The sequence below is a fragment of the Anser cygnoides genome, chromosome 3, assembly GCF_040182565.1.
Source record: "Anser cygnoides isolate HZ-2024a breed goose chromosome 3, Taihu_goose_T2T_genome, whole genome shotgun sequence".
Taxonomy (NCBI): Eukaryota; Metazoa; Chordata; class Aves; order Anseriformes; family Anatidae; genus Anser; species Anser cygnoides.
In genome coordinates, this window is record NC_089875.1 from 38,139,767 (window position 1) to 38,165,921 (window position 26,155).

Below are 26,155 nucleotides of genomic sequence, written 5' to 3' on the forward strand. Positions count from 1 at the left end.
CCCTGTGGTACGTGCTTTCTTATGAGTTTTCAGAGTTTTTTTATAAAGCTCTTTTCTTTTTACCTCTTTCATCTATTTGTTGTGTATGCCCACATGACCTCCTGAAAATACAAACACACTCTTCTATTTGCAGAGCCCATTATCAGCCTTGTCTTTAGCCTCATGATAAAGGTCAAGTAGATTAGTTAGGGAGGCTCTTGCCTTTCTAAATCCATGTTGGTTATCTCCTTTTAGATAATTACTATCCATGTACTTCTCTAACATGCCCCAGGGTATAGTTTCCATTCCTTGAATACTGCAAGGTTAAATTCATCTACTTTTGACACATTTTGCTTTGTTTCAGCTCTGCTAACTGTTTTAATGCCAGTGCTTTCATGATTAGTCATCTTGGACAGGGGAAATAGAGTAAGTGCTTAGAAAGAATATTATTCTCCAATGCAAATCCTCTAAGAAATACTTGTGGTACAGCAGCTAATGTTTTGGATTTCTCATGTAAGTTCTTCAGCCATCCATGCTCTAATCTCTTCCTTCAGCATTGTATTGCCTATGCAACTTCATGCTGTGTACAGAAAACCCGTGGGAATAAAGGAGCACAACAGTAAGAACAAGATGACTAATATTAACCTCCCTGTAACCTCTAGTCAGACTTAAAAATGCCACTGAAACATTGAGGCTTTTGAGGTTCTCATTTTAAAGAATAATATTCTGCTTTTAAGAAGCCAACATTTCATGCCTTTCAGAAAAAAAAAAAAAGAAAGAAAGAAAATAAAAGAAGAAAATAAAATAAAAAAAAAAGATACCATAGCAGGTTTCTTGTATTTTACACTCTGTCTTCATTAATAATAATTGCAACAGAAACTTGAGGGATTTAAAAAATACCTATACATGCAAGATGCATCTCAAAATTACTTGCTTCCAGTGAATATCCTTTATCTACTGAATAATCAAGCTCAATAACTGTGCTTTAATAGGTGCTTTATCCATAGTTAAACATGTGCCTTTTGCCTGGTTTTCATTACCACTCTTCATCACAACAGGACATTTAAAATGCTATATAGGATAGTATGGCAAAAGCAGTATGGAGAAAATACGGCATTCCTTTCAAGATCTTTCCTCTGGAATCTTCAAATGAAAATACCTGTCTCATTTAAACTTTCAGTATAATAATGATTGCTGATGTGATAACAAAGTGGGAGCTTTTTGATATTTTGGCTCTGACAGTTCTCTATCTTTAGGAGCCGAATGTTTTCCTGTGTGGTATATCTTTTCAGCAAAGCAGTGGTGAAGATTTATCACAGTGAGCAACACTGGTTCTTCATCCCCAAATATTTTATATTGGGCACTGTGTGACTATTTCACTAGTTAACGTCTCTTTTATAAATCAGAAAACATTATAATAATATTTTATAAAATTATCTACATCACTGTGCCTGGTACAGATCTTTCAAAGATAAAATTTCCTCATCCCCAGAGTGCTATTTACATTTGTAACTAATGTTCATTTGTAACTAATGCATGTATCCTGTGGTCAAACAAATCTATTACATTAAGCAACACGAAGCTTCACACATATGTTTTCCTTCCATCCTCTTTTCCATGACTAATGATTTCTTCATATCACATGCTTTCTGTTCTTGCTAATTCCCCAGTGGTGTGCCATAGTATGTATTGAATTAAATAATTCAGCTTTAATCTTATACTTAGAAAGCTCTCCTGTGCTTGAGGTCAGCATGAACAAAAGATATTGGGGCCAAAAATGAAGACATGTTGTTTTTCCTCAGTTTTTTCATAAATTTAAAGAGAAACCCTTTTAAATGTGTTTTTTTTTCTCAGTTATGAGAATATTTAAACACTACAGAGACTTTGTCAACATATTGCCATTTTGCATGCTGCTCAGATGCTACAGTATGTGGGATATTTTATAAAAGCCAGACGAGACTGCAGTGTATCCAGATTAACATTTCTCATTGTCTATACACCTTTTAATAAAATCCTTCAAAAGGTATGTTTTTGTTCATAAGGGTTTCTCTATAAATGCAATATTCTGTGCTACTCCTGAATGATTGCAACTTCTCTGTAGATGGAAATGTGGTAAATATTGCAATATACAAAATATTTTTCAAATGCTAAAGCTCTAACCTTGTAAAACAAAGAAGCAACCTTGAGTCAGCTGGGCAAGAGTTTTTTTAGCAGTTTAATGTAGCAGAACTCGACCAAAGGGGTAAATTTTTGCTTTAGTTTTCCACTGATGTGAACACTGCAGCTGCATTTGTGTTTCCATATTCATTACTGCTAGTGTTCCTCCTGGATTATGACTGATCCAGAAGAATTCGAATCCTTGTTTGATTTTTTTAGTTGTTTTTTTTTTTTTTTAATTTTGGTAGAAACAGACAGAAAGAATACTCATGGCAGCCATTATTTCTTTCCACAATTTGCTGGAAGTGGCAGAAGCTATTAAAAAAATGAAGGCATACATATCTCATGCTATTCAGCTAACTGGTAATTAAAGTGCAATTAAATTTTTCATGGTGTAGATTGTGTCTCTTTTCCAAAGAAATTAGAAGCTGTGGCCCTTTGAGAATTGTGTTCTTTGTCAATAGGCGTTTACTGCTACAGCATTTATTAAATGTAATCATTGATGAAGTTTGAATATTCAACATACTTATAGGAGGAAGTTTGCAGTTAGTTGGCTTCTCTTTTGGAATTGTGGTGTTCCTATAGAAATGCATTGTCCTGAAGCTTCCCATCTGTGTTAAAGATTAGTAAATTACAAGCAAAATTAATCACTTTGTCTCTCCATTTCAATTTGGAGAGTCAAAGTGTGGTGCAAATTGCCCCCACAGTTAGGGAGTGAGTCAGCATGATGGATACCTGAACCCATAAGGTCATCTTGAATTATTAATCCTGGGGAATAGTCAGCAGAGCGAGCTAGGTATTCTGAATTTCCTCCTCAAGGAGACCTGGACTCTGCACTGACTATACTATGAACACGTGAAAATTAAGCTTCCCATTTGGGCATCAAAAGTTAGATGCCTATAAGCTGATAACATGAATATACTATCAGATAAATCCTATAGTACCAGATAAATCCTACTCTTACTGCTATGTGAAAGTTTCTAAAGTCTTGTTCAAGTATAGGAGCAGAACTGAGTATTTGCTATTTTGAACCAACTGCAGATAACTCTAGAAAGGATTTAGACACGTGGGCAAGGCCTGCAGAAGTCAACTAAGCAGCCGTTTAGGCACTTCTTTTAAATCCTTTCCTGAACAGAGATGGAATTAATGCTTAAAAGCTTAGATGTGCAGTGTAACGCGTGCTATAATGGCATGAAATGACTGCAGAGCTCAGTCTGAAAAATAGATGGACAGAAGAAAAAGTTTCTCAAAAAAATCCAGAGGTAAGGGTGACTAGAGGATACAAATATGAAGCAACTTTGATATTTTGGCAATTTGATACAAGAGGAAACAAAAGAAGAAACAGAGAAAAATGCACGGAAATGAAGTTTAAAAAAAAAAAAAAGGTGTCTCAATTCTGGTACCATGAGTAGATCAAATAGGATCCAACAGAGGAAAGTCCAGTGGAACACAAAGCCTCAGTTCTGTAGTGTTATCAGTGTGAATTCCACACCTGAAGTAACTGTTTTTTCCAACAGGAGTTACAAGGAAAATTTTTCCACTGGATTTTTTTTCATAATTTAGTATGGATCCAAGTAATTGAATACTTGTCAAAATGCTTCATATTTCAAATAAAAAGTTTTTTTTCTGTTCAGTTGTGGGGCTAAGTAGAGGTTCCAGATTCCAGGATTCTTCCTTCCTTAAAAATGACAGCTAATTCAGAAATGTAAAGCAATAGAGAAACTTGTAATTGCTAAGAATCCATGAATCCTAAATATTTGCTAATCGGGGATCAAACTCAAGCTCCTTAGATACTGCAATTTAATCATGCATTTAAAGTCTTACATTCACAAGAACAAAACATTAATCGAAGGCTTGTGTATATCGGGAGCTCAGTACAGTGGTTGCCCTGCCATGCACTTCCCGACATAGAAATGAAATTTATTGAGTACCACTAAAACTTGTTCCTTAAAGAGGAAAAGAGAGAGATACAATCCTTTTCTTCAGAGAGTACCATCCATCTTACTGTTTAGGGCAGCATAAATGAGAAAGTTTAGTACTGCAGCCATAGTTACTTGCACTTGCTTTGTGCATATAACCGCTTTGTTTTGCTATAAGAAAGGGAAGATGACAAATACAATTGAGGTGACAATGTCTGAGAATTTAGATTTTGACTTGCTAACAACCTCCTTAATGTTCAGATTTCAGCTATCTTGACAGTTATATTCACAGAGGATGAAATTCACATGCAGACAGACAGCCCCAGGCTTATGCACCATATAAGTCCTGTCTAAGCCCCTAAAATGCTTTATAAGTGGGCCTAATTGATGCACAGGACCTGTACTGGCCCCTTACACATGGGAGAATTTCTCCCAGTTTTTTGGCTTGCAATAATTAGCTATTGTACTTTTGTTTAAAAATATTTTACCCTTTTTTATCTGATTCCATTTTTCCTAGTGAGCTGCTTTTGCACTTCCTTCTGTTTAAACATAAGCACAGAGGAATATTTGAGATCACAATGTATATATTAGATAGGAACACACATGAAATGTATATTAGAAAGGTCAGCATTCAATAAAAATTCAAATCAGATATTTGGATTTGATTATACACAGTGTGATCCATGCAGTATGCGCTTGGGGATTGTGCAGAAAATCCACTAAATGTGGTGATGGGAAAGCACACATTTTGTAAAGGACTAAATTCATCATAGCTTGTAATGATTCTTAAGACATTGGTGGAGAATTACTATAGCAACTGATTATGTGTTTGCTGGTAGTTTAGTATTTGCTAGTACATTAAGCACAATCTGCCACTTCTAATTAATACTTCATAATTTATATTTATTGTACCATCAACTTTGAATCAAAAGGTAGTACGACCAGCTTATTAACCTAATAATGCAAAATATATTCTTGTATCTAGTTTGTGCCTTGCCCCATTTTGTCTAGTACCTTAAAGGACAAATCTTTATTTTTTTCCCCCACATTAACCTCTAGCTACCTCCTGTCCACCTAAAGAAAATCAGACACAAAACATCAAATATTACTCTAAAGAGAGGATGTTACATGATCTTTATCATGGGATTTCATATTTACATACATTTTGGACCAATGTTTTGAAGACACGTGCTTTTGTTTTTTTAAGAGTACTGTTTTTATCTGACCGATGCTTTTGCCTCAAGAGTAGATAACCCAAATTGGTTTTAAAGTACTTTAATTAATCTTTTCAAATACCTGTGTTTCTCTTGATTTAATGCAGCATGGCCTAATTTACTTTGGAAAAGAATCAAGCTAAACGTGAAATAGCTCCGCATTAGTTTTCAATGAGAGCATCTACACGATGGTAGAAGTAATCTACCTTAAATTCACACCGTTACTGAATTCAAATTAACCTTGAAAGTCCAGATATAGACAAACTCTTTTACTCTGGTATTTATGCAGAAGAATCATGCATTTATCCAAGAATTGCAGTTATTTACAAATTTCTCCTAATGGTAATTGTGCTTGCCTACATATTATAAGTGATGAAAATTTTGAATTGTAATCCAAAAAGTGTTTCAGATTGGAGTCATAATTTCAAATCAAGGCAACCCAGGGTACGTTCAGATAGTTCATTGTACACTGGCAAGTGTAGAAATGAGTTTTGATCAAATACTTTTTTAAGGTATTTGTTAATTGTCTTTTAACCTATTTTAACTTATTGGCCTATCTGTAGACAGTTTTGTTGGAGTTCATGTAGTTTTAAATAAAGTGTTAAAATTAAAAGTGATACAGTAAAACACATACAGTGAGGTAATCAATACCAACATTGTAGAATGGTTACTGGGTGACAAAGACATACTGGGAAAGCTGCTCTATAGGTATTCAAGGCCTGAATTGCTGTCAGTTTGTTCACTATGATTTATGTAATCTATTTTTCATGTAGATGGTAGTTTTCTGCTTTTAAAAATAAAGGTGTTGTTTGTAGAGTCATGCAACAAAAGCACTGACAATGCGAGTATGTGATGTTTTGATACCCAAGTCTACACATGAGGCTTGTGATGCAGTTAGCAAGCCTGCTAACTGTGGAGGTTACTGATCTTATCAGGAGCACTTTGCAGGTAAAGACATAGGAAAGATGTTTAGTGAGGGAGCCTTGGAGGCGAGCAAGCCATGGTAAAAGCTAAAGGAGATTTGGTGGTGGAGGGTTTGGAAGAAGTTTGGCTGTTCCTGAAATAATTACACAAGGCTGACAAAAGGGAAGAGAGAAAAAGAATGGAAGAGATGAGTGTAAGTGCACTGGAATGGAGACAAAGCAAGGCATCTTTGTACTCTTTAAGCCAGTAATCTTTCCATTTATAGCTTCTCTGTTAAGAGGATAAGCATTTTTAGTGGTTGTTTTCTGATATAAATATTTGTCCATATGAAACTGGCTTAAAATGTTATGTCTTGTGTGTTGCATAATATTGTATGATATATTGTGTGAGATGACTTGACCTATGTTGTATGATGTAGGAATCAAAAAAATGTGATATTTTTATATGTAATCTGTCTTTTCTCATATTTTTAAATGTTAAGGCAATCTGCATATCTGTATGCATTCATTTTAAATCTACTTATGTCACAGTGGAAATACTTTTACTATACAGTAGTGTTCATGCTGTCAGTGTACGTCCGTGCACAGCAAAATTTCCTTCTTGGCTCATCTCTATTCATAAACAAATGTCATGGAAAAATTAATATTCTGCAGTTTTTAAGAATCTACTGTATCATGCCTCAAACTAGCATTGAAAAAAGATGCATATTTTGCAAAACTTATTTGCATGGTTAGCATTATTTGTACTTTATAGTAACGTATAAAAATTATCGTTTACATGGGTAAATTATCCAGGCTTTCTGCTGTATTGTAATTAAATACCTGTGTGTTTGAAAGTGGACTTCATTCATTCCTCTATTCTGGATGTGCAGTGGTAAAGAGAATGGTAGCATCCAGCAATCTAGCAATGCACAACTTCGGGTTTCCTTTTTATCTACTTATTATATTTTAACCTAAAATTTAATTCGTACCTAAAATTACCACAGTAATCGAGGTGCTTTGAAGAGGCTAGATGTCAGGTCGCAAAAAAGTGGCCTAAACACCAAAGTAGTGGTCATTTAGATGTAGGATGGCATCTAGAACATGCCTGGGGAAAGTAAAAAGTACACATGGCAAAGCTGCCCAGAAGGGCAAACCAGGAACTCAGCCATCAGCATATCCACAATACAGCTGGATGAGAGCAGATGTGATGATTTGAGGCTAAGGACAGCAGCTGACAGTAGCACCAGTCGCGTAAGGGCTAGAATTGAGCCATATACCTTCTCATACAAAGGTACAACTCTCATCAGGTGGTGTTCTGACAAGGGGTAATGTAAAGAACTGATCTAAATATCAAGGACCGTAATGAGGTATGCAGTAGTTGTTTTTTTTGTTGTGGAAAGAAACCCTGCAGGAAGCCAGCAGGTAATTAGCAGAGCCCTTTCTAAGAACTGGTCTTTCATGTCAGTCAAAGTTGCTGTTCCTTTGACAGAGTCGTGTTGAAACAGGGAGCGTGTGGACCAAGAACATTGCTTGGTGTAACAACATGAGCAGAGAAAGAAACAAGATAAGCTCCAAGTAAAGAATGAAATCTCTGTATTAAAAAAGCGTGTATCACCTTGGTATGTAGCTGCAAGGTGACTCCAGGGAAGAGTTCCATGTTTCTGGGAAAGAAACTGTCCACTGACAGGAGAACGTCTTCTTTTGCTATAGATGTATTTTTCTGCATTTTGTTGAGATACATCTGGTCCAGCACAAAATACAGACTGATACAAAAGCCCTGAGAATGGATGTCATGAAAGTCGAGAGATGTCTAAGACATATTTCAGAGAAATCACAAATTGACAATGAAATGGTGAGGTCCTATTGTGCTACAAGCAAAATCAGATGAGGCTGTGACATTTTGTTTTTTGCCTGAGGCAAGTAAATGCCATTTTAGATTTTGATGCCTGCCTCATGCCATGGATTCATATTTAATAGCAAAGACTAAGTATGTGGTTTTCCTGTGCCTCACATGAGTATTGACAGATTTTTTTCATGGCTGCCTCCTGTACCAATTTAGAAAGATGCCCTTTAGGCTGCAGAGATTAATGGACATGTCGTAGATCAATGGGTAGTTTCCTGAGGCTTTATGCACAGCACACCATTGCATGTCTTAACATGTTGTAATTTTCAGTGCGTACAGGGAATTTACTTTGCAACAGCTGTTAGCAGTCTAGCGGTTGCTTCAAAGATGTGTATCTTGCATGTAGCCCAGCCAAGTGAGCAATCGGCCTCCACAGGACACACCACTTTTGTTATGTGTAGGTAGACAGGGCCCAGGAGTGGAAGAAATGTAAAATGATGAATAAAAAGATGAAAGAGGAGGTTAGAGCGGGAAAGAAAGCAATTTGGTGGGGAAAAAATATATATAAAATAAAATAAAAACAGAATAGTGAAAGAAGAAAATATAAAGAAAAGGATAGAGAAACAAGGAAAGACACAGAACCTAGAGGAAGAAAACTGAGAAGAAAATAGGAAACAGTGTCTGGGGAAAGGGAGAAAAGGGAATTTCTTCTTACTGTTAGAAATAATGACTTGTGAGATAGACCGAGGGTTCTGTCTCAGACCTAGCTGGTATGTGTAATGGCACACCGATAGTAAATATTGTTGAAGGGTTTTAGCTGACGAAGGGGTATGACCTGGGGCACAGGGTGATGTACTACTCCAGGACCTGCAGATTGGTCACCCTGGCAGCTTTGCTGCACTTGCACAACAGCTTACTGGAGCTCTTCCCAGTGTGCTGACTGTTAATGCTGAGCTAGAGCTATGAACCTTGTCTCAGTGTGCAGAAATTGTCTACTGGGAACTGTGGGCCAAGTAGTACAGAGTCTTTCTTTAGCTCAGTGGGACACAACTAACATTTGATAGAAAAAAATAGGATTTGATAGAGTCCATATGTGTTTCTTTTGCTCGTTTCCCCTCCTCCACTCAGCCATAAATCAATGTGTTAATTGCCTCCACACAACTGGCTAAAAGAGAAATGTGGTTGCTCGATGTTTTGTGGTTTCAGACTGTTACAAGCCTCTTATTCCTCTGCCTGTATTGCAGTTGAAGCTCTTTCTTTGCACCTGCTGCCTCAGTGAATGGGGTGCAAGGTAAACATTTATCAGGTTGTTTCAGATGACCCCTGTCAGAAACGTGCTGCACAGACAGGATGTCTACCCACTGCCAGCAGAGAAAGGAAGTTGGACACAAAATGTCTGTACCTCCTCCGGTGGCTGTGCAAGCACCATTGTAGGCCCTAGTCAATAACTCTTCAGAATTTACTGAACAGATTAATAGGTTTTCTGTTTGTTTGTTTAATTTTATTTGTAATTCTGATGGGCTCATGGCCATATTCTTCAGTGTCATGTTCGGTCACTGTTCTTGTGGTCTGGCACAGAGAGGCAGCCACTGGTCTTGTTGGCAGCCACATGGCTCCCAGCAGGCCCGTCATGTATATTTATGTAGTAGCCACTAAGTGAAATCAAAAACAGCTAATTCCTTGGGAACTGGCTTCCTGCATATCATACACAATATTTTGACTCTGCAAAGTCTTTATTTCTGTTTATACTCAAGATATTTATTAAATAGGTCCTTGAATGCATTGTACTTTATCTTAAATGAACTGTTCATGCCTTATCTTGCCTACAGAAATATATTTGTCATATTAAGATACAAACCTGTAATGCTCCAGTCTAGAAATGCAATCAAAAACCTCATACTGAGGACATTCTATGCAAAATACCTATTGGAAAGTATCTTTTATCCTTCCATCTCACACATCTGTAAACAAGCTCTGAGCGGCTGGAGTAGTGACGTAGCTAGGGTCAGTATAATTTTGCAAAGCCTCAGCATCTCTTAGAACAACAATATATGATTACAAACTGGTGGATCAAGATTGCAAATAATCTTGTAACAAAATCTGGGCATAAAAATTGGTTGTCCCAGAGAACGTTGTAGAAAGAAAGAAACATTTGAACAAAAAGTGAAACAAAGGTCCTTTATTCCCAAGTACTATGAATTTTGAACAGTATTTTGGAAATCTGGATTTGATTTTGTGATGCTGACATCAACATTGTCTCACAGTTCTTAGACAAATGGTGTTCCATGTGCTAGCAAAAGCTGATGTAACCACATCAGTTAATGCATCAACATTAAAATCAGTGGTACTACATCAGTTTACATCAGGAGAAAGTGTCTTGAGATGTTCTGCTACCTGTAACATGTACGTTGGATTCAGCCACTGGAGATGGTAGTTTGCACACTAAACTAGGTACTGATATGAGACACCATGTAAAGCATGAAATCTTTAAAATTGCTTTACTTTGTGTGAACAGAAATATTTTTTTCATAGATCTATTTCCTCCTCAAGCAATCTTCTCATAATTTTTTTTGCCCCCTGCCTGTTCTGCCAAGGTACAAATGTACTCATTAATCAAGGAGTACAGCAAACATGGCTTTGCTTGAAAAATGCTTGCTCAATAAACACACTGGTTTCAGTTACAAATGGAGAGTTCAAGCATGTCTTGGTCTTTTGAAGCATTGCACACCCACGAAGAGGCGTAGTGGTGTTACATGAAAAAATCTGTCCTTTATATTCAGCTAGCATTTCAGGCAACCCTTTAGAGCCTTGGAGAGATTATTGTTCATGATTGCTACTCATAAAATTCATAGCAAGTCTTTTTCTGTAAAGAATGCTATTTCCCTCCTCCCCTTTCTTCCAGATTGTTTTATTTCTAGGAAACTCTGGAGCAATTTACATGCCTTTTAGGTCATGCAAGAAATTTTCTAGCCAGCTGAGTGACTGGATGGAAGGTAGTGTTCTCCAGTACAGTCAGATGGTCCTGTTTAGCTGCCACATTTTAACCACGTAGCTTACCAAGGATTTATAATTCTCTTTAGAACTAGTGCTAATGCGTTGAACTGCTACAGAATCTTCCTATTGAACTCTCAAAGCTCTTCGCAAATGTGATTGAATTTAGCCTCCACTGAGAGATCACTATTCTCACCTTAAAGATGGAAAAGCTGAGGCATAAGGAGTAAAGCCAGATATCTAAATGAGATATCTGGTGCCGGGCAGTAGAGTTCCTGTTCAGGCATGCTGGTAACAAGTTATGCATAAGAATCTCACTAAATTTTGTAAATGCCACTTCAGCTATTATTGTTGCTATTATTATTGAATATTATAATCTGGGAAGCAAGAAAAAATGAAATGGCAGCTGGTAAAGCACTGGTCTGAGAAATTTTGAAAGGTGACAACATGGTGGGTGAAAGCACACAAACGTGTAAGAGAGGTGAGTCTGAGAGGTATCTGAGTGGTCAGAAATGAGGGGATAAGCCATACAGAATTTGGCAGGATGATGAAATTAGTATCACTAGGTTCAACAGCTAACCAGCCAAATCAGAAGCATGTACACAAACAGCTGGATCAAATGTCTGCAGTTGGGATGGCAGTGAACCAGCATCTTGCTGATTTGAAGATGGTGGAGGGCAAGAAGAGATACCTGGCCTTCCTTTTTTCGTAACCCATGTATTGCTATTAGCATGAAACTATATTGGTAAACACACCACTGCAGTAGTTACTACAAACAAGATGATGCTTACTGAGGGAACAGCAATGGCACAAGATGTCAGAAAGCAAAAAGGGCCATCTTGCTAAATGGATGCAGGGTAAATTCTGTATTCACTTAGCTTTACTAATAGGTATGGACATGGTACACCGCGCTTCCAAAGTAAAAGTGGTTCCCAAAGAACATTCTCAAGTCAGAGCTGACACTAAGCAATTGAAGAATAACGATGCCGTTGCTGTTCTTTGGAAGGGGGAAGTAGAGGGCCATCAACTCAAAGATTTAAGGCAAATTCTGAAGGCAGAAAAAATGAAATGAATGGAAAATGCTGTAAAAAGTAACATAGGTTTAACAAAGCTGGATCATGCAAGACTGTATTTTGTGATAATACAACATAATCTAAATGAAGGACAATAACATAGAGTTAAATTCACTAAATTATCTAATGGAGTATAACAAAGTTACTGTCATTCTAAATGGCAATTTACACCAAAAATAATAATAATAAAATAAATTAAAGTGCATAAAGAGCTGCCTAAGAAATAGGCAGATTTGGGGAGATATCCAAAAGAGTCAAAGGTTCCTATGAGTCCTTTCATAATCTTCCACCTTTCCTAAGCTAGAAACTTATCGGTTGGAAATAGCTAACAGAAGAAGATTTGATGGTCACAGATGACTGTAACATGCCAAATGATTTAGTCATGGAAAAAGAAAATAGGAACCTGAACTCAGTAATCTGTTTGCTTTTCAATCAAAAATCAACTGCACTTTGAGGTACTGGGTTAACAGTTTAGCTAGTGTCTGTGAGAGGCAGAACATCTATTTATTGGTTCTGAACTTGTCACCTGTTGGTTTTGTCCGATATCATCTTTGTCATATGAAAGGCACTGATCATTCCTTGCTTGCCTTTTCTATACTCCCTTTGATTTTGTAGATCCATTGAGCCCTTGCACAATCATTTCTGTTGCAGACTTGTCCTAGTCTATTTACTCCTTCATTACACTGCATCTGACTGTCCTCATCAGCCCTGTTTATACCTTTCTACTAAACTTTTTTGAAATGACAGGATCAGAATTGCAGAATGCTCAAGATGTGGGGGCATAGTGTATTTTTTCAGCACTTTTCTGTTTTCTTTTCCTAAAAATATTCTAATATTCGTTTTGGTTTTGTTTCTTCTTTTTTTTTTTTTATCAGTATGTTCATACTGCTAATGTTTTCATAGGAATATTTATTATAACTCCAAGATCTCTTTCCTAAAAAATAGTTTACTTCAGACCCCTTACTATACACATATATTAAAAAAAAAAAAAAAAAAAAAAAAAAAAGCAAGCTTACTAGAACAGTGATCTATGTTTAAAAAAAAAAAAAAGAAAAGAAAGAAGTCTCTGGTCTTCAGAAGTGGAAAGTGACAGAAATCCAGCCAAAGGGCATGCTGCTGTGATTCTTTCCTGACCCACAGCTGTCATGAGAAAAATGACTATGTCTCTCCAAATTGCAGCCATGCTGTCTGAAATTGGCATTTGTAATCCTTTCTCTAAAGAGACAGAGTTGTTGCACTGTACCTGATAGTTTCCCTGCAGAATTATCTGGAGATATGATAGAAAAAGAAAAAAGGACACTATTGCTTAAACCAGTGATGTAACTCACAAGTTATCAGTCTTCTGTATTACAGCACACTTCTGAGGTGATCTGAGATTCTGACGAGTGGAGAAAAGACATTTTGCACTGACGATGGCAATAGTACCAGCTGCATCCTTCCTTGTGGAGTTTGTACTTGCACACGCCCTCATGACCTCTCTGAAGTTCACTAACACAAGTAGCAATTAGATGTGCGGGGCTCTGGTGCTGAGGGAATTCATATCATAGTGGAGGGGCAGGGAGTCAATGAGAGCAGTTTTTGAGCACAGGGGATCCAGCAGTGCTTTTCATTCTTTCCCTGTCACTCTCTTGTTCCATGGCTGAAAAGGATCAGCATACAAACATGCAGATCCATGATCTCCTCACAGAAAGCAAAACTCTAAACTTGCATTGCTTGTATCTGCAACAAGTCTTGTAGCTGTGTTCTAGCCATATATGATACCAAGGGTGGGTCATTTTTCTTAACATCAGTGACCTGTAGATTCATTGCTTGGAGAAGAAGGTGAACATCAAGGTCTTTGTCACAAATTAATATTTCTCTAGTACACATTTCCCTTGCATATTTTATTTCTCTTCCCATGCATGTTCTCTTTAAGTAGCTTTCCCATTCTTCCTTTACTGTCTTTCCTACACTTCCTGGCATTCTTTAAACATGCTCAATTTCACTTTTTAATTCTTTTTATAAATCCTTTGAACTAAACTGTTGACCCTAACCTCTTGTTCTACGTGTTATGCAAGGGCCGTGACAGTATATTCCTATCTGCAGTGATATTCCACTCTACCATCTCTAGCTGTTAAGATGTTAACCACATGATAAAGCTAACAAGAACTACGAGATGCTGAGAAAATTGGCCAGGACACAGGGACAATCTATACAAAGTTTTTTCCTTCTTCCATTCCAGACTGAGCACTGCTTGTTACTGTAACATCTCTTAATACCAGAAGCAGACAACATTTGAAGTGGACCATTCAAACAGAGAGCACCAGCCTTTTAAATGGGTTAGTTAGATCTGGAGCAAAGATGAAAATCGTGGTTTATACCACTTTGTCATTTTATTAAAATTATCATTCAAATCTTGGCAGAGCCAACATCTGGAATGATATCCATCTTAATGTGACATAAATTATCCCTGTAAGGAATATGGCAGAATGATCAGTAGCCAGAGAGAAAATGTTTCTGAGATGAACAGCTAATATTTCTTGTGAATTCAGTCGATTAAGAAGTGTGATTGCTTATTTGATCACATCAGTTAAATTACTGAAACAAATAGTAATAGAACAGTATGAGACACAGATGTGATGAAAAAGGTTTTGAACCATGATTTCACAGATCTAAATCCTAAACTGTTTCCAGAGGCAGTTATTTCACTGAAATGGGACATTTCTTGAGTGAGGACAGAATAAAAATAAATAGATAAAAGAAGAAGAAATCGTCACTCTGGCACAAAAAATTCTAATGCTGCTGTCTCTACATTCCATTTCAAAAATACAAAATGCTTCTTAAGCCTACAAAACTACATTTACTTTTATTTGGATTGACAGAGCCAGCTAGCCAGACAAGACAGCATGGATATAAGAACCAGGCTCTGCATGAATCTAAAAAAGGTCCTTTTGCCTGAAGTTACACAGTTCTTGAGGTCCTGATTAAATTCTTCGCTTTTCCAGGGACTTTTCTCTTGTAAAATTGGACATATCACTTCATTCGCCTGTGCCTCAGTTTCTCATCTGTGCAGACCAAGGACTGTCATGCTGTGCTTTTTAGTGCTTAGTATAATGAGGTGCTTAAATATGTTGTGGTCTTTGGTGAAACTTTCAATACTAAGGATAACAAGAATTTTGACAATACAGCAATAATACAGATAAAGAGCACATATAAGTTAGAATACACGAATGTACAGCCAGGATGTATTATAGTCAAGAGTATAGAGACTTCCAAGTGAGGTATGATCAGAGGTGCTAGGTCTACACATCTCTACTATATCAGATGCAGCTGGCTCAGAAAATAAGGCTGACTTTCTGTTGTTACTTGGTTAAATCAGAAACATATTTCCAGTATAAAAATTTTACTAATAATGTTTTCTCATCACTGGCAACGCTGTTCTGTAATACTTCAGGGATGTGCACTAGTAGTTACCTCCAGGAAATCCTCAATACTAGTGCTGAGAAGCTGCACCCACAAGTGAAAAAGGTCAAATCTGGGTTAAAAAAAAAAATGGAAAAGGATGATGCCAGCATTAAACTGTTCAGTGATGCTTTGATCATGTCAGTGAGGCACTGTGATGGGGAGATAAAATGGACAATGAACATTTCAGGGCAGCTGGACAGCTCTGCCACATCAGCTCTGCCACAGGTAAAGGATCAAGTCTGCTGCTCTGAAAATGACATGGCTGCTGCAGAAGGTGTAAGAGGAGTTGTAAGGTCCTGAACTGATTTAAATGTACCTGGTCATCCATAAATAAGGAGTTGAAAGAGAAAAAAAAAAAAAAAGAGAGAGAGAGAAAGAGAAAGGACAGAAAGAATAACTGTTTAAAATCATTTTTATTGCAAGAAAAAAAAAAAACAAAAAAACGTGATTGAGAGCCAGGCCAGTGATCTTTTGGAAGGCTTTCACAGGGAACCGTAAAGATTATATGTAGGTTAAAATAGATATACTGCCCTTAGAAATTATGCAGTTCAACTAGACTTCTAATGCTTAGCATGCAAAACAAAGTCATTTATTCCAGTATCAATAACATTTCCCCACCTCCACCAAAAATAACCCTATAATCTTGTTCCATCCCAGACAAAGCTCTTGTGTATGGCTAGTGTTTTTTTAAAATTTATTTACAAAGCTCTTTAAGGATATTTTCTATAAATAAAACATTGCTTGCTAAGCACTATTCCAGCTTCAAATTGCAGGTTTTGGTGTAGGAATTGCCAGGTGAAATTCTGTGCAGGAGATCAGACTGAACAGCTGCATCATGGTCCCTTTGGAATTAAGATCTGTGAGCTCCTAAATGAGCACAGATAGTTGTAAATGAGCACTGTTAGTTTACCTGTTTTATACTCCTGAGGAATATGCTTTCTTTGACTATTCATGAAATAACTGGTTCATTCTTGGAGCAGTTGATAGATACCAAATGTTTCATATTTTTTAGCATAAATAATCATTTGTCCTTAAATTTGTCCTAAAAAATGTTTCTCACAAGTCCCAGATGTGGAACCCTTTGATCATCCCAGTCAAGGAGTGGATCAAATATCATGCGAATTATGGATGACCAGTCTTAAATCACTAAATAATGAAAAAATAAAAATAGCTGGACAGCATAAAAATAATCCCTAGGCTGCAGTTTAGTGAACAGCTTTAATGAATGTACTCAAATACTGAGTAGTTCAGAAATCAAGAATACCTCAGAAAAAGAAAACAAGGCTGTGCTGTATTTGTGGTGAACATTTCCACCTGCTGTAGCTAGTACATTTCTGTCAGGGGGCTGATGCTGTCCTCTTTGCATTCTGCTTGCCCCTTTCCTGAAGCCCAGAAGCCTGCTCTTAATTCCTTCTCTGTTGCTGTGGCTCCTAAAACTGCTTTATGTCTTTTATGCTGTCATATTTACTTGCATGAAAAGGTACTGCAAACCAATTTACAGTCATGTATAGCATCACTTTTTACGTGTCACCATATTAAAGAGCCTGGTAACATTTCCATTCTAAGACCTTATTTCGGGTTTTATAAATCCTGCCTGCTTCTAATTACATCAGGCTGAAGACTAAGGTGTAAATGTTAACCCTGCAGACAGATTTACAGGAAATGGTAGGCATCTATTTATTTTAAAACATGAGGCACCAGAAAAGAAAGTGATTTTGCATATCCTCTATTTTAAAACATGAGGCATCAGAAAAGAAAGTGATTTTGCATATCCTTTTTGATAGTAGCTGTTAGCTCACAACAGAACACAAAAGTTCTGACTGTTTACCCTATAATGAGAGATAATTTGAGTGTAATTAGAGGAACTGCAGTATTAAGAAATAGAAGGATTTAGCTAAAATTAGTCAAAGGTGTTTTTCTTTTTTACATTGTTCTATATACAAGAACACAAAGGATTGCTTGAAGAGATTCAGAGCTGATACAGATTTATAGAAGGATTTTTTTTCTTTGTAAAGTATATGAACAGTAACTGCATGGGGGGGGGGGGGGGTCATCAAGGCAAACCTTGAGGCTGAACTGCAAATAGGAGCTATCAGTTTCATGGTATACTAGAAACAACTATTGCTTTACCAAGTATTGGCCATACCTTTGCCTACTGAAAATTGGTATCCTTGTATTTTGTGAACGAAATGCAGGAACTGCTGGTTCCTGGAACAGTGAAACACTGAAGCAAGCTACCTGGAGACTGGGAAATAGCTTTCATTTGAGGTTTTGAATAATGAACTAGACGGTGCTTTCTTTGCCTCACTCTTCACCTGTGCAGTGTTCCAGGCACAGAAAGAGGGTTGAGTCAGGAGGATTACCTGAGAGTGTGACCCGTACAAACCCACTGGACCTCTAGCAATGGTGTTGAGAGCTGGCCAGCTTGCTTGCTGTCATCTTTGAAAGGTGGAGAGGATCAGGGAGTTACCATCCAAGTTAGGATGTCACAGTTCAGATGAGTAGACAGCTCGACAGGTACAAATCTGGTTAGATGTGGGGGTCAGAGGGCTATGGCTGACATGTTTTTCCCTCTTTGGATGCTAGTAACGGTGGGTACCATAGGGGACTGTCCAGGGACCGGTCCTGATTAACACCCTTTAACCTGCAGGAGGCAACAGGAGGCACTCCTGTGTTGTCTGCACATCACGCCACGTGGGTGGGACCAGTTGACAGGCAGAGGAACAGGCTGGCATGGATGATGTTAGTCATAGACTGGAACAAAGCTGTGCTGTGGAGGCTGTGATACAAAATGTAAAGATCTTTTTCAGCCTGCTCTAGTTTTCTTGTTTACAGTGCATTTTACTTGTTAGTTATTGTATTCTGTTTAATCTCTCTTTGCAAGTGGACTGATGGGCATTGACCAGTGCCAAGGAGCAGGAAACATCACTCCACAGAACCGTCTTTCTTTATTTCAGCTTTTAGTGTGATACTGTTCCCTTTCCAGTCCCTCAGGCCTTGGTAAATCTCATAAAATCCTTTTCAGATTGAAATCCTATTCTTCCTGAGCTGCTCCGTGTTTTACAGCATGTATTTCGCTATAGTTGTGTTATTCTCTTGTTGACAGTCTTTAGGTGCTAGTTCCCTGGCTGGTAAATGTCTTCCTTAGTCTTAAAATTATCCATTTGTTTTGTTCAGAGCAATGCATGGGGATAGCAGATAGGCTCACAAATACCTGACGCTCCTTCTTAGCTCTTTTTGCCATGCCAGCTTTTCATAATACTGAATCCTAGGGATGCCTGGAAGAAGCCAGCAGCATTCTGCCCACTTACGCATCTCTCAGAAGAGCTGCAAGCTGCCTGGATTTCTCTTATAAACTCACTCAATGGATGTGCTTTCACAAAAAGGTGTTTAATAGATTTATTCCAGAATATGATAATAAATAGTTGTTTCAAATGTCAATTTTAAGGCTTGCAAATGTAACTATATACATGCATAAGATCAGAACATAAATCAGCACAGTAAAACAGCTTTGTAAATATTTATGAACTCAGGGCTCTTTGTTTCACACTTACTCCTTCTGTGTCCTCATCTTAAATTTTCACTTACTTTGGTTTATGGATGGTAGTCTGGGTTGAGTCCCTGACATTGTTAAATTGCCTCCTGTTTGCTCTGGCATTGCATATACCAAACAACGCTAAGTCTTTATTGACTGCAAGTGAACGTATGCGCTATAGAAAGAGACCCGTTTGCATGCAGGGGCAGATTCTGCATTCTGATGGACCTGTGTGAAGTTTAGCCAGCCCCACATCGCCAGACCGAAGCACAGCCTGAATTTGTCCTTGTGAGCTGCCACCCCTGTGGCGGCTGCAGGCAAGGCAGCATTCAGTTGGCATTGGTATTTCAGACAGGGCTGGTTATTCAGGAGGGAGAGGGAAAGGAGAAACATTAAAAAGATGGTTGAAAGGATGAAAAGTGGAGGTTTGCAATGAAGATGTGAAGGCCATGAAGGAATAGAGAGGAGAATCAGAACTGTCAGAGCACAGCACAGACAATCTAGTAAGTACTACAAAAAAGTTCTCTCATGCAAAAATCTGCCTCCTTGGCTCCTGCTCCTGTGGCTGTGATATTTGACCCAGGCATCCTGGCATTCCAGTAGCCCAGAAAGAGAGGAAATGACCTTCTTACTCCATCCATTGCAGCAGTCACAGGTGAAGGCAGAAGTTTGCAACCATATGGGCATTGCTGTTTTGCAAATTTTACAAAGTTGTGCCTGTCATCACTACTCCCATTTGTGCCATGTTATCTCTGCAATTTATATGACTATTCACTAATTCACAGCAAAATCTCTTAGTTGTATTTCCTCCTTGCTTAACTACTAGCAGATAGCACCATGTTAATTGATATAATAATCAGAAAGAAAAAAAATAAATCTACTGATATTTTTCCAGTGTTTGTTTAACTGGATCTTTAGAGTTCCTAAGTGGTCAGTTTGGACTGAGACAAGGACTATCATTTTTCTTCTCTCTAGTCTCCTGGCTCTCAGCCTTTTTGGATTGCAACCCACAACAAGTTTGAGAACGCCACGTCTAGTAGTTTTTGTAGTATGAACAGGTGGTGCTCGTGGCAATTCAGGATGGATTCTTCACATTAAGGAGTTGGTTTCTGTTGCTTCGTGAGAGACCTTGATGGATAAAGGTCCTGAGAGGCAAGCAAACCAGGCATGCTTCCCATGTGTTTCTGTATGTCTTCATTGAAACTGGGGGATCAGCAGAAAAAGGGGAGGTTGGCTGTGAAAACATTTTCCATGACGTTTACACATCTTCATTTGAGATTTATGACATTTCATGAGCATCTTGAAGGAAATTAATGATGACATCACCCTCCTTCTACTTCCCTGGGGGGGGGGGGGGGAGGGGAAGAGAGCATAGTCATATCTTTATATATGTGTTTCTGAAGTAACTCCAGTAATATTGATGGAAAACTACTGCTTCTGTGAAATGGAGTGAGGAGTTTCTCCTCACACTAGCAGATACCTTGTCTAGATGCACAAGCCCAGTCTGAGATGTTTCCCTGAGCATGCATTACCAGTTCTTTTCTGGAACAGGGAACAGCTAGCAAACCTTCAGAAATGGTGGCCTTGATGTATGTACCTGCTTTCTGTGCTGCCCCTCTCCTTCATCCTGGAGGATCCAAGAGGTAGTTTCCTACTGAAGCTTCCTTTTAAAATTATAGCTCTTCAGGGACCTGGGATTGTGAACGACCTCTGTTTGCAACACTAAATACAGTAAATTCTATTGTGTTATCCAACAGTAGCAAATGAAATAATCCCACTCCCGTCACTTTCTAACAGGATAATGTTAAAGGCATTCCTTTGAGATGGAGAGTAATAATTTGCTAATTCCCCTCAGTATTTCATGCTTCTCAGTAGTGTAGCTAATTTTCTCTGAGTACCTTATTAACATTCACAATGACTCTGCAGTCCCACCCTAATAGCTCTCCACAGAGGCAGTGACTGTGAAGGTGAGAGCTGACACAGTGACACATTTTCCTCCTTTTTTCTCTGCAGACTGTATTATCCTGGCTTCCATCCGCTGAGGGCTGTCCAGCTGATGCGAGTGGGCAAACTGCAGTACAGTCAAGACATGTTTCCTCAAGCACTGGAGACCTTGAAACAGGTCAGTATTGTGAAATGCTACGTCCTCCCACAGCCCTCGCTAGCCCCAAACCAGCCATGTATTTCCTCCCCTTCTCCTCTGACTGTACCTTATGCCTTTGCATATTCCTCACCACTTTTTTCTGTCGTCGGTGCTGTTTCCCCAGGCTGCAGCTGAATGTGATGATGGGTCACTATTGTGCAGAGTTTCAGGCACTGCCTTCCTTCAGTATCAGTCAATGCTAATTACAATTTGATAGCTCAGAAGTGCCTGAATGAAAAATTGCTGTTAGATCTGAAGAGATAAAACTATATCAGTGCCTTCTACTCTCCTTATTACCATAGCACAGGGATTCTGGGAGCACTAAAAGTACAAAAACAGGTGGAGAACTGCAGTTTCTACCCTCCTTATAGTATCTCCTTAGGTATCTTTGATTTTGGATGGAAGAACTTTGCCTTTTCATGCTTGTATTTTATTGTGAGCTATGCAATCAACAGGCATGCTTCTTGATCCCCCCTGTTTCTGTGTCGCTCACCATCTTTCCATTCAATCTGTTTTTGCAGCTGGTGCTTTGCTGGTTACTTTTCAGTTTTAAGCTGTCCCTGTTGTACCTGAACTTATTGTTCAGGTTTAATGATTTTTATATTCATTTCCTCCTACCCCGGGCTCTTATTTGTCCTGCTGTTATATTGCTTTTACTATCTGGCTTGGGACTACAAACTTAAATATACTGAAGAATCCCCTTCCATGAGCAATATGTCTTCAGGACATAGGCTCTCACTTGCTTCACATCTCAAATCCTAAGGCACTGTTGGGGTATTTTTCTCCCCCTGGAAGATATGCTGCCTCAAGTGCCCCTCAGAGGTCTCAGGCTCATTCATGTGTATTGTCCATTGTCCTTTGTTGAAGCTGGCCTGAAGACACCACAAACTCTGTGAGGTTCCCCCACTTGTCTCCCTGCCCACCTCCAGTGCCTGATGCAGTCTCCTCACCGCCTTTGCTCAGTGCTGCAGAAAGCCAGCTGCAGTTTGCCCTCTGCAAGGAACTTGTCACAGTACTGTCACTTCGGGCCTTGCACAGCTTGTGTTGTCTTCAGGCCAGGGTATTTCACATGTTAGCAGTGCATTTATCCTCAAGACATCCCACTGGAGAAATGCTGTCATCTGCATTTTCCAAATGGGGAAATTGCAGGACAGAGGGACTGAAGAGCTTCTAGCACAAGCTTGGGAAAGTTCTCAGCACTTGTTCCTTTCCTCTCTTCTACTTGAATGTCTGAAATTAGATGCCAGAAATTGATGGCTTATTCCCCATTCATAGAGTTGAGAACAAAATAGCTGTAATTACGTGGGCCTGCAATTTCTGGTAGGCATTGATAGGATTCTCTGCTTCTCCATTTACACCATATATTATCTTAGAACTAATTAATCAGGGGTGTTGAATGTGTTCCTGCACAGTCCTCTCCAGTGCAGAGGTTGGCTGTTTTGTCCCCTTTGTTTAATGTCCGTATTGTATGAAGAGCTAGTTGTGTTGCAAAGAGGGGCAGCTGCTTGGCATAGAAGGAGACGGGAGTCTGTGCTGGGGATGGGGAAGAAGTGTTTTTTACTCCTGTCTAGATCCCCTTTAAACAGCAGTCACAATGCAACAGATAATTTGCTGTTTCATACTTGCTTTTCTGAACCACCCTATCTGTTAGGTTTTAACATCTGATTACATATGCAAGGTGAATAACTGATCATTTTCACCTCTTTAAATAATAAATCAGTATTTGATACGGCGCCTTTCTTACCAAATCTTAGTAACTTAAATCTTCACTTGATATATTTAACTTAAATTGGGGCCAATTCTGATCATTAAGAAGTTGATGGGAGCGTAATCAATTCTATTTCTCATTCATTATTCAGAGGTAAGCCATATATCTGTCATGTGCCAGGTAATCTGCTCTGCCATTTCCCCTGTAATATTTACGATTTCCAAACATTTGGGCCTTCCTTTTTAGCAAATGGAGTGAGCCCCCAGTCAGAGGAGTTTCTGTTTTCCTTGATATTGCTGCAATACATCAACAGGCATGCTTCTAATTGCATTTCTAATATGATGCTGCATTAAATGAAACTGGAGTTAATTCCCCTAGAGCCATCTGAATGCTGCTCATTGGTGAGGGTAGAAGTTGTGATAGTGTGATAGTTGTGTTTAGTGCAGTAGCCCATTGCAGGCCAGATTGTTACTGTATTATTCTCTGAATGCAGACCAATACCTAACACAGAAACCATTTTTTTCAGATTTATCTCCTCTGTCCCTTAAAAAGGAGAACATGCTGTTTACTGTTCTATGCCATACCTCTGTCCATCTCTAACCATGGTCTCCAAGACATTAGTGGTCCAAAAGGACACAGTAATTGCTTTGCAGCTGGGATGCAGAGCCATTTACAAACTAATCCCATTGCAGCTTTGTCTACTCCCCATTCAGTCTCCACCTTTTCACCCATATTTGTAGGACAGGGAGAGACTCACCTCCCACTCTCTGCGAGCACAGTTAAGCAGACAGAAAAGCTTCTTGTCATCCTACTTCCCCATGCAACTTGTATGCATGGGATGCATGGGACTCCTTCATTGCTGTCTACACAGGAGCAAATTAGAGCCATGTAATTCCCAGTTTGTTGCGAGTAAAGGATGTGATTCCTAATATAACTCAGATAATGTCCTGGAGTTATATCAGAACACAGTTTGGCCCTTTGTGATTAGATGTGTCAATAGAGCATGCCACATGCTCAGAGCAGAAACTCGATTGCCTTCTCTGCTTCATTACTCTTCTTAATACACTCTGACACTGAATAGCACCCTGTTGGAGCTCTCGTCAGACTAATTTCAGCGTGGCATTAAGGAGAAGGATGGGGAAGGTGCAGAGGAATCAAGATCTGAGTGAAATTCACCTCACTCATATAAATCCTGTTTAATCAAGCACAGCCTCGGAGCTGCTGTGGATTGACAGTGGCTCTGCGGCAGCCGTGCAGTGCGTTCGGACCCGTAGATCTTCTCACACGGCCGTGCAGCCCAGCCCTTATTGCTGCGCCCTGTGTCACCTGAAAGTGAATCACAACTACAGCCACCCTACTCTTATCACCCTTTGGTTTTAGCTCTCTCACCTGCACCCCGAAAGAAGGCTTAAATAATGTGAGGGGCTTTGTGTTACCCATTAAAATGAAATCACCTTTTAAAAGTGTATTATCCCCTGCAGAATCTAATTTGCCAGGTCTTGGAAATAGAAGTATTACAGAGAGGCAATAATCTACTTCTGGAGTAAAACCTAAAGGTAACCTTTGGTTTATCGTACAGCCAACCTATTATTTTTAAATTTATATACATATATGAAAAAATGTAATGCTGGGAGAACAAATGGAATTATAGATCAGGAAAACCTTTGTCAGCAAAACACCGGAGCTGGAGCCCGGTCTGACAAACCTAATTTAAAGAGGCTGGGATGACTGTAAAAAGTGGCAGTAACGACAGTTGCAACAGGCAGTCTGGGGATGGGTAAAGCTTCTCAACCTGGAAGCGGCACTCGCGCAGGAGCCCAGGTCCGCATCTCTGGAGCTCATGGGAATCCCCTGGCAAGCGTCCGTGGTTTGTCCCTGTGCACACTCAGTAGCACAAATATTTGGCAGGGGTCATCGTTACCTTCACAGCACTGCAGACTCCCCTCTTTGGTTGCCCATAACCTGGACAGGCAGGTGTGGAGGGGAAGACTTGGACCTGGTTTCTGACCCTTGCCCCCTTGAAGCAAGTCCCAGTGGTGGTGGTGGCAGCCTGTGCCCATGGGCTTGCTTGAGTGATGGCTGGTGGGGACCGAGGCAAGAGGGACGCCAAGGGCTGTGCTGCGTTTCATTTGCATTCGTGGAGTAACTGCCGTACCTCTGATCTAATGGGTTTCATATTCTTCGGGGATACAGCGTGCGGTTGGTGACACTGTGGCCTGAGCTGCTGTCTTGCGATTACTGTAGTTTTTCATAATTAGATTTCTTCTTTTGTCTGAGAGGAGGACCACACATATCACAAGACTCTGATCCGCCTTGGCTCTGCTGGTTAGCTGTAAGATTTAAAAGAACGGGGGGGGGAGAGTTGGCATATTCCTCCATATTTTTATACATCATCGGTTAAAAAATCCTTGCTTTGGAGGTGAAATTATCCCCAGTTTTTATCTGATCTTTACAAAAATAGATACATAACTTCATGTCAGTGTAACCTGAGAATTAGGGAAGTCATTGCTATTCTACCTTCAATACAGCATGGTTCTGACTTGTAGTGCGGTGTGTAAGACAGAACATTGCTTGAGAATGATTTTCTCCCTGAAGGAGACAAAAGGATAAAGACTGGGTGCATTTATCTGCCGTACTGAAGACAGAAATGAAATGGAAAAGAAATGTTGCAGGTGAGAGAGAAGTCAGCCACGGTAATGGTACCTCAAGGTTAGGTATGATATTAAGGAATTTTGCCTTTTATGAGAGATATATCCTCATGGACATCTGTAACATCAGGGTGTCGATGGCCATCACTCCTTGCCTGACCTGTGTCCTGTAGGTGGGCTGAAGATCAGGGTCAGCTGCCCTGGACTATGATCCAACCCAAATGTACAGCTTGTTAACACAGGTCTTTCCCAATAAATCCATCAGCTTTCTTGGCCAGATCATGTCAACACTACATGCCAAATGTGTCTGTATCTATGGCCAATCCCCCTCACCCTTTTGCCCTGGAGTCATCCTGACCATGCTTAGCCTGAGCACAGCTGCTCTGTGCTGCACAGCAACATGCCTGGGATCCCACCTGCAGCTATTCCGCTCTGCACCATCCAGGGATTCCTACACCGTGCCCGTGTTCATCTTTCTCCACTCCACTGTCTCTGCCAAGTAAGGACTGGCTCTTATTCTTGCCTTGTACGCTACCTCTTCAACTATTTATATTAAAAAGCTCTTGTACAGCTTAACACTTCATGCTCAACTATGT

The 26,155-nt window shown here is 39.3% G+C and overlaps 1 protein-coding gene across 9 annotated transcripts in view; it reads left to right on the forward strand.

Moving 5' to 3' along the window:
* SMYD3 (SET and MYND domain containing 3) overlaps positions 1 to 26,155 on the forward strand; it is a 391,015-nt gene that overhangs the window by 358,441 nt on the left and 6,419 nt on the right. For all 9 annotated transcript variants that reach the window (XM_066995525.1, XM_066995527.1, XM_066995536.1 and 6 more), the window contains one exon: positions 21,074 to 21,182. In XM_066995525.1, coding sequence (XP_066851626.1) covers positions 21,074 to 21,182 — 109 coding nt within the window. The remainder of the gene's footprint in view (positions 1 to 21,073; positions 21,183 to 26,155) is intronic.